At 46.3% G+C, this 9701-nt stretch overlaps 1 protein-coding gene across 1 annotated transcript in view; it reads left to right on the top strand.

Annotated features, from left to right (window-relative positions):
* Nucleotides 1–3954: 3954 nt before the first annotated feature.
* Nucleotides 3955–9701, top strand: part of RPAP1 (RNA polymerase II associated protein 1) — a 22846-nt gene continuing 17099 nt past the window's right edge. The window contains exons 1-4 of the mRNA XM_008056406.2: nucleotides 3955–4108; nucleotides 8313–8569; nucleotides 8871–9019; nucleotides 9297–9386. Of these exons, the coding sequence (XP_008054597.1) occupies nucleotides 8389–8569; nucleotides 8871–9019; nucleotides 9297–9386 (420 nt within the window). The 5' untranslated portion in view covers nucleotides 3955–4108; nucleotides 8313–8388. The remainder of the gene's footprint in view (nucleotides 4109–8312; nucleotides 8570–8870; nucleotides 9020–9296; nucleotides 9387–9701) is intronic.

Genomic DNA, 9701 nt, shown 5'->3' with positions numbered 1-9701 from the left:
AGCGGCCATTGCATTCCAGTCTGGGCGACAGAGTGAGACTCCAACTCAAAAAAAAAAAAATAGTATATCACACATATAATTACTTACTCTGTCAGTTGAAAAGAGCCTAAAAGCAAGACACCCCAGTGGCAATGAGCATACCAGATCTTGATTTTTGTTTTTGTTTTTTTTTTTGATTCAGAGTCTCACTCTGTCGCCCAGGCTGGAATGCAGTGACATGTTCACAGCCACTGCACCCTTGACCTGCTGGGCTCAGGCCATCTTTCTGCCTCAGCCTTCCGAGTAGCTGGAATCACAGGTGCTCACCACCACACCCGGCTAATTTTTTGATTTATTGTAGAGATGAGGTCTCGCCAAGTTGCCCAGGCTGGTGTTGAACCTGTGGGCTCAGGCAGTTATCTCACCTCGGCCTCCCAAAGTGCTGGGATTATAGGCATGAGCCACTGCACTTGGTCAATTGTTTTTGAGTCAGAGTTTCACTCTGTCACTCAGGCTGGAGTGCAGTGGCATGCTCACAGCTACCGAAGCCTTGACCTGCTAGACTCAGGCTTCCTTCTGCCTCAGCCTTCCAAGTGGCGGGAACTACAAGCATGTGCTGCCACATTCGGCTAATTTTTTTGTAGAGATGAGGTCCTGTCAAGTTGCCCAGGCTGGTCTCAAACCCCTGGGCTCAAGCAATCCTTACACCTCCACCTCCCAAAGCGGGATTACAGGTGCGAGCCACCATACTTGGCCAGATATTGGTTTCTAGTACCATTCTCCAATAAAAAGAACCAAGGATCCTTAAAGAAATGGCTGATTCTAGGATTCAGGCAGGAAATAAGATGAACTTGGGGCATCTTGTGCCAGAAAGCAAGGAAGTACTCAAACATACACATACTAAATGATGGGTATATCACAGAGTCACAAGGAGAAGGGGAAAAAATGTGAGCAGCAAAATAAAGTAGTATTGGGTTATAACTCAATGTATAAAAGCCTGTATATATTTGAATAAATAAATTAATGGATTGTTAATAAACAATCTCCGATGAAGAATTCCAATAATTTTTGTAGACATTCCACCTTCAAAAGGGTGGAGCACAACTCCCCACACGTTAAATGTGACTTCTTTCCAAAGAGTACAGTATGAAAAGCAATGGGAAAAGAGTAAATTTACAGTGGAGAAACCTGACAAACATTATCTCAGCCGGTGATTAAGGTTAATACCAATAGTGATAAGTTATGTTTACAGTAGTTACCCTTGATAGGATGTAATAAAAATGGCACTTTATCTCTGTGGTCTTCCTCTCAAAAACCTATAACCCCAGTCTACTCATGAGAGGGACATTCTACAAAATACCCTACCAGTAATACTCAAAACTGTCAAAGTCATCAAACAGATACAAAGTCTAAGAAATTGTCACAGCCAAGAGGAGCCTAAGGACACATGACAGTGAAATGCAATGTGGGATCTTTGATGGGATCTTAGAACAGAAAAAGGACATTAGGGAAATCTGAACAAAATATAGACTTTTATTGGCAACAGTGTATTCATATTAGTTCATTAATCCCAACAATGAACCATATTAATATGAGACGTTACTATGGGAAACTGGGGTAAATTGAAATGCTCTTTGCAATTTTAAATCTTAAACTATTCTAAAATGAAGTTCTTTACCAAAAAACACATTCATACCCAGTTAAAAATTTAAAAATTCTTAAATGATCATACAAAACCCAATCTATATTTCATTTTCCCCAATGGTCTCAAAAAACAACTTTTACCGTAGGTTTGTTTAAACCATGTTTGTTTAAACGTGGACCATATATTATAGTTAATGGATAGTTTCTTAAATAGTTTTAAATCTATAAGATGTCCCCTTTCTCTCCTGGACATGCAGTTTATAGAAGAAATCATGTCATTTTTAGAATTTTTCACAATCTGGATTTGGTTAATTATACCTTTGTGTTATATATTTCTCTACCACCCGTATTTCCTATAGATTGGTAATTAGATCCAGATGCTCGACTAGATTCAGGTTTAACTTTTTGACAGACTTCTCAATGAGTTGTTTTGTACTTCCAATTGCATTGCATAAGAGGCATATCATGTCCAGCTGTCCCATCTTTAGTGATATTAAGATTCATCAGTAGACCGGGCTTGGTGGCTCAGCCTGTAATCCCTGCACTTTGGGAGGCCGAGATGAGTGGATTGCCTGAGTGCGCGGGTTCGAGACCAGCCTGGGCATCTTGGCAAGACCTCGTTTCTACAATAAATCAACAATTAGCCGGGCATGGTAATGCACGCCTATAGTTCCAGCTACTTGGAAGGCTGAGGTGGAAGGATCACTGGAGCACAGCAGGTTGAGGCTGTGGTGACCAGGAGTGTGCCACTGCACTCCAGTCTGGGCAACAGAGTGAGACTCCAACTCAAAAAAAAAAAAAAAAAGATTCATCAGTAAATTCATGTGTTGGCAACCTGATCCATCCTCCATATAAAGTCCTTATCAACCTTTCACCTAATAGGTTTTACAGTCATTGATGATTGCCTGGAGCCATTATCTCATTGCAAATGGTGATTTTCTATTGTTCACCCTGCCTTTTTGGATCTGGTTCCCTTCCATCACCACCCCTCCTTAACTACTTACTAGGCTTACTACTGTTTTGAACCTCAAGGTTGGCTAAATCCTAGTAGCTGAAATTTACTGCTGTAGTTGAGGCCTAGAGAATTTGAGAAGGATTCTATGTATCTGCTGTAGTCCTGGACCAGCAGCAGCACTTGGAAATTTGTTAGAAATGCAAATCCTTGAATTTTATTAGAGACCTATTGAATCAAAAACTCTGAAGGTGAGGCCCAGTAAACTGTTTTAACAAGCGATCCAGGTGATTCTGACGCCTGCTAAAGTTTGAGAACCACTGGATTAACGTTGGCTGCCCTAAAATGTCCTTCAATCAAGCAATGATTTACTGAAGGGTCTACTATGTGCACGGCAATATATGCTGGTGCTTAGCATTAGATGCAAAGAACAAGGTTTGGTGCCCACAAAGAACATAGTCTATTGAAGGGGACAGGACATATGCTTGTGAAAAGGTAACCAATGACGGTGGTAGTTAATAGTGTGTTCCCAGCATGGCACACATGTGGTGCAGGTGTTAAGATTCCAGGTGATTCCAAGGAAAAGTTCAGTGAGTAGGCGTGGCTGGCAGAGGTTTTAGAATTGACTCCAGCTAGGCCTCAAAGAAACAGAAAGATTTTGAGGATGGGGACAAGATTTTGAGGAAAAGAGGGAGGATTTCCAAGAAGGCACACGGGTATGAATAAAGGCAGGATGCTCGGAAAGAGAATAATCTTGCCAGCAGTGAGGCTGTTTTCCTCTCTCTCTTCTCACCACCACCATTCCCGCAGAGACCCTGGCAGTTCTTTCCTTGGGCCTTTTTTCTTTCTTTTTTTTTTTTGAGTTGGAGTCTCACTCTGTCGCCCAGACTGGAGTGCAGTGGCCGCTCCCGGCCACCGCAGCCTCGACCTGCTGGGCTCCGGCGATCCTTCCGCCTCAGCGTTCCGAGTAGCCAGAATTACAGGCGCGCGCTACCACGCCCGGCTAATTTTTTTTTTAATTTATTGTAGAGATGAGGGCTGCCCAGGCGGGTCTCGAACCCGCGGGCTCAGGCAATCCACTCACCTCAGCCTCCCAAAGGCGCGGGATTACAGGCTGAGCCACCGAGCCCGGCTGGGCCTTTTTTCATAGTTTCCTTCTCGCTTGCCCATAAACACACTCATCTTGTTGGTGTTTCACCCGCTCCTGGGGGCGGGTGCTGGGGCGCAGGAGGTGGTTACGCGGGCTGGGGAGTGCAGAGGGACGTCTGAGGAGCCCTTGGTCCCTGCCACGGGTGACCTATGTGTAGGATGTGTCTTCCGAGTGTCGGTATTGCGCTTCGATAGGACAGGAAGCCGCCAGTCGCGCAGCTCGGCGCTCCCCAGGCCGCGACGCGGAGCCGGCAACCCTAGAACGCTCGGAGGCAAGCCGGGGAGAGGCGGGGCCGGGCTGCGCGGCGGAAGCTGAAATCCGGCGGCGGCGGAAGCGCGACCCCGGCGGGGCAAGATGGCGGCGCCCAGGCAGGCCTCGAGCAAGTAGGTGGTGGGCTGGAGGGACGGTCTTCGAGGCACCCGGGCGGAGGACCTAGGGATAGGGTGTCCAGTTTCTTTGTCAGAGCCTGTCCGGGGGTCTTTGGTCTTTACAGAAGCGGCTGCGGTCTCTCTAGTGCATAGATCTCGGGCATGGCTCTTCATCCTCAGGAGGCAAAGTCTAAGAATCGGTGCTTTCTCGTTGCTAACTCGGGTGGTCCAGGCTAGATTCCCCAACCGCAGCAGACCCCACCGGGCAGTATCGGGACTTGACTCGGGATTGGATCTTCGCGCTATGGGATTGGCTATAAGAGTCTCAAAAACTCCTCAGAGGCAATCCGAGAAAACCTAGAGGTCCACTGTTTTAGCACCACTTTGCTTCTTTCCAGGCAGGGGAACTCTTCTTATTCTGATTAAAGATGTCACTTCCTACACGGATTTATTTTGGACAAGTCTGCCCTGGAGTTTCTGGGGGAAATACATTGGTGGGTTTACTTAGACGAAAATAATTGTGACTTACCGAGGTTTATTTATGTAAGTAACAGGAGCTGTGGTAGGCGCTTTGCGTGCATAGTCATTTAAATCCTCACAAAATTCCTATTATGTGGGACTTCTTATTATCCACATTCTACGGTTGTGGAAACTGGACTTAGGGTAGCTTGGATAACTTGCCCAATTTCACACATTTAGTAGTAGTGGAGTTCGTATTTGTCTTATGATCTCTTGATTCCAAAGCTGGTGCCCATAACCACTCTCTCATTATTTGCAATGTAGATTTTGGGCCACCCTGTTAAATGACCTGGACTTCACTTTCGGATCACAGGAATCCTTGGATAAGTAGGGGAAGTCGTCCCTGCTTATGTAGACTCTTGCAGAAGTAAATTGTTAACATACTATTATGAATTCTTCCTTCATCTGGTTTAGTCTTCTTTTGGACCAATTTGGGTGGACACTGGAGTAGGAGATATTTTTTCTTGTTTGTTAGTAAGACTACCTAACAGATATGGTTAATTGCTCTTTGTGTAAATAATGAGAATCATAACTGACATTTGCGTATTTGCCATGTGTGAGATGCTATTCTAATCACATTAGACATATTTAACTCATTCATGAAGTATGTACAAATATCTTCATGTTACAGATGAGGAAACAGGCACAGTGACTTGAGTAAAATACTTTCCTTAAGCTTACCCATTTAGTAAATGGCAAAGCCTGGATTTGAACACAGGTGGTTTATTTTCATACTGTTTACTTCCCATCCAGGAAAAGGCACGCCTATGTACTTTGCTGTTGTCACACTACAGATATATCTACTCATTGCAAGTTCTGTACCAAACTTTATAGATAGATGTTTGCTCACTCCATCCACTTCCTTCTCTTCTCTGCTTATCTAAGTTTTCTTCTTCAATGTTTAGCTTTATTTTTAACCTTTACATTAAAATCTCTGAAATCCTGTAGCACAAATTTTCTGTTATTAATTTGGCATTGAGATGTACTACTATTTATTTATTTATTCAAGTCAGAGTCTCACTCTGTCGCCCAGGCTGGAGTGCAGTGGCACTCTCAGAGCCACCGCAGCCTTGACCTGCTGGGTTCAGGCGATCCTTCTGCTTTGGCCTCCCAGTAGCTGGAACTTCAGGCATATGCCACTGCACCTGGCTAATTTTTTTGATTTATTGTAGAGATGAGGTCTCGCCAGGTTGCCCAGCCTGGTCTCAAACCCCTGGGCTCAGGCAATCCTCTTGCCTTCATCTCCCAAAGTGCTGGGATTACAGGTGTGAGCTATTGTGCCTAGCTTCACTTTCTTGATAATGATCTTTGCGCAGTTTTTTGTTTTGTTTTGTTTTGTTTGAGTCGGAGTCTCACTCTGTCGCCCAGACTGGAGTGCAGTGGCCACTCCCGGCCACTGCAGCCTCGCCTGCTGGGCTCCGGAGATCCTTTCGCCTCAGCCTTCCGAGTAACCGGAATTACAGGTGTGCGCTACCACGCCCATCTGATTTTTTTTTTTTTGGTTTATTGTAGAGATGAGGTCTCGCTGCCCAGGCGGGTCTCGAGCCCTCAGGCTCAGGCAATCCACTCACCTCAGCCTCCCAAAAGCACGGGATTACAGGCTGAGCCACTGAGCCCGGCTTTGCGCAGTTTTTTAAGAGACAGAGTCTCGCTCTGTCACCCATGTTGGAGTGCCGTGGTGTGATCATAGCTCACTGTAGCCTTGAACTCCTGGGCTCCTACTTTAGCCTCCCAAGTAGTCAGTCAATACTACAGGTGCACATTACCATACCCAGGTAATTAACTAATTTTTTTTTTTGGTAGAAAAAGGGCTGATCTCAAACTCCTGGCCTCAAGTGATCCTGCCTTGGCCTCTCAAATTGCTGGGATTATAGGAGATAGCACCCAGCCTAAAAGTTTAAATTTTGATAAAAACCAATTTATCTATATTTTATTTTTACCTTTTGAAATATTTCTTTTTTTTTTTTTAAGTAGGAGTCTCACTCTGTCGCCCAGACTGGAGTGCAGTGGCATGCTCCCAGCCACTGCAGCCTCCCCCTCCTGGGCTCAGGCGATCCTTCCGCCTTAGCCTTCCAAGTAGTTGGAATTACAGGCACACGCTACCACACCTGACTAATTTTTGATTTATTGTAGAGATGAGGTCTTGCCAAGTTGCCGGGGCAGGTCTCGAACCTGCGGGCTCAGGCAATCCACTAATCCCGGCCTCCCAAAGTGCTGGGATTACAGGCTGAGTCACTGAGGCTGGCCGAAATATTTCTTTATTGATTGATACTTTTTTTTGGCTTGCATACCTACAAAATTGTATTACTCAAAATAAGATTTCCAACCAGGCTCAGTGGCTCAGCCTGTAATCCCGCACTTTGGGAGGCTGAGGTGAGTGGATTGCCTAAGCCCGCGCGTCGAGACCCGCCTGGGCAACTTGGCAAGAACTCATCTCTACAATAAATAAAAAAAATTAGCCGGGCGTGGTAGCGTGCGCCTGTAGTTCCAGCTACTTGGAAGGCAGAGGCGGAAGGATCGCTGGAGCCCATCAGGTCGAGGCTGTGGTGGCCGGGAACGGCCACTGCACTCCAGTCTGGGCGATGAAGTGAGACTCCAACTCAAAAAAAAAAAATTTCCTTCAAAAAATTAAGATAATACATAAACAAAATAAACGTTAACTTGGTTATAATTCTGAGACAGCAGGTTATCTATATTATCTTTTTTTTTTTGAGTTAGAGTCTCACTCCGTCGCCCAGACTGGAGTGCAGTGGCATGCTCCCGGCCACCGCAGCCTCGACCCGCTGGGCTCCAGCGATCCTTCCGAGTAGCTGGAATTCCAGGCGTGTGCTACTATGCCTGGCTAATTTTTGATTTATTGTAGAAATGAGGTCTCGCCAAGTTGCCTGGGCGGGTGTCGAACCCCGTGGGCTCAGGCAATCCACTCACCTCAGCCTCCCAAAGGCGCGGGATTACAGGCTGAGTCACTGAACCCAGCTACAAATTACTTTTATATGTTGATATTTTACAGCCTAAGGTTTATGTGTTTTTATTTTCATTTTTAAATTTTTTTCTTTTTGGTGGGCATGGTGGCTCATGCCTGTAATCCCATCACTTTGGGAGGCAGAGGCAAAAGGATTGCTTGAGCCCAAGGGTTTGAGACCAGCCTGGGCAACCATGGTGAGACCTCATCTCTACAATAAATCAAAAAATTAGCTGGGAGTGGTGGTGTACACCTAGAGTTCCAGCTACTTGGAAAGCTGAGAGGCAAGGATCACCTGAGCCCAGCAAGTCGAGGTTGCACTGACCGTGAGCATGCCACTGCACTCTAGCTTGGGTGACAGAGTAAGACTCCAACCTCAAGGTTTTTAATGATTTGAATACCTTTAGGCCAGGTTGTTCTCTCTAGTATGATATAGTCATCACTCCCTGTCATGACATATTTATCTGCCTGGCCCCGATGGCATTTTTCTCAAGTCTCCGGCGGGTTGTTCCTGAAGGTTTTATTACCCACAGATTGTAAATGACCTAAGTTGGCTATAAATATTGTCGCTAGGCTGATCACATCAGGGAGGACTAAAGTGGGAGGGAATGGCAATAAGGTATGAATAAGGAGGAATGAGTTTATGTGAACCCGAGGAAAAAAGAGGATTTTCTCTGATGCCTAATAAAGAGAATCAGGGTTCAGTTGCAGACGGCACATCTTCTGTATTGCTCTTAGGGGTGAATGAGAGGGAATCCCCACACAGAAGCAGTGCTGAAAAGAGTCACACGGGGGAGGCAGCTGGAGTGTCAAGATGCTGTCGAGACCAAAGCCAGGGGAGTCCGAGGTGGACCTGCTACGCTTCCAGAGTCAGTTTCTCGCAGCTGGAGCCACCCCAGCAGTCCGACTGGTGAAGAAAGGAAACTGGAGGGGTGGTGGTGCTAACCCAGACCCGCCTTTGCTGCAGGACCACCGGGATGTGGTGATGCTGGACAGTGAGTGCTTGTGGGTGTGAGGCTGAAAAGGAGGAAGGGTACAACCTCAGGGCTCCTCCCTCTTCCTAATGTGGCTGGGTTCTGTGCCATCATTATTTCATACACTATATAGCCTCTGTTGCTATAACCCCGTTTTACAGATGAAGAAACTAAGGCTCAAAAAGGTTAAATATCTTACCCAAGGTAACACAGTTTCAGCCAGGGCCCCATGGCAGCTACCTTTCTTTGACTTCGCCAGCCCTCAGTGTCTTTCTGGGAAGGTATGAGTATACTCACATTTGGTTTTTTTTTTCTTTCTCAGGTCTCCCAGATTTGCCCCCAGCTTTGGTCCCTGCCCCTGCAAAGAAAGCCAGGCCTAGCCCTGGCCACTCCCTGCCTGAAGATGAGGACCCAGAAGAGAGGCTGAGCAGGCATGATCAGCACATCACTGCTGTCTTGACTAGGATTATTGTGCGTCTCACCCTGGCTGAGTGGAATAAGGCATCCGAGGGCAGCAAGGATATTGGGTGGGTGGGGTGAGTGAGCCTTATTACTGGAGGATGCTTCAGAAAGGTAGAATTTTCCCCTCTGCAGTCAGGTCACTTTAGTCACTCTGCCCTGAAGTGAGGTAGGTTCATGACCCCCCAGAGTGAAGTTCTAGGCATGTGGAGGCAGAGCTGATGAGGTAGAGTCTACCCTGGAGAGGTCTCTCCATTGTGCTTTACTACTTTGTGTTTTGTTACTACAGGAACGAGATACAAGCTCAGTAGCTGTGAATCTGCCTGTGCCCAGTGGTGTTGCTTTCCCTCCTGTATTCCACCGCTCGCAGAAGAGACAGGTAGGCAAGGACAAGCTCAGGTGGTGCTTAGGAGATAGCCAGATGAGTTGCATCGTGTATCTTCTCCAGGTAAATAGTTTTAAGATAAGTAGTTGTAAGCAGTTCTACTTATAAAACTATACCATACTAACACTTCATGCACATTACTTTTTTTTTTTTTCTTTTTTTTTTTTGGAGTTGGAGTCTCACTCTGTCCCCCAGACTAGAGTGCAGTGGCTGGTCCCGGCCACCACAGCCTCGACCTCCTGGGCTCCGGCAATCCTTCCGCCTCAGCCTTCCGAGTAACCGGAATTACAGGCGTGCGCTACCACGCCC

This window comes from Carlito syrichta, unplaced genomic scaffold (assembly GCF_000164805.1).
Source record: "Carlito syrichta isolate Samal-C Ts95f unplaced genomic scaffold, Tarsius_syrichta-2.0.1 Scaffold302349, whole genome shotgun sequence".
NCBI classification, from domain to species: domain Eukaryota; kingdom Metazoa; phylum Chordata; class Mammalia; order Primates; family Tarsiidae; genus Carlito; species Carlito syrichta.
Note: the sequence above shows the minus strand (reverse complement) of the source record. Positions and strands in the feature narration are given on the sequence as shown.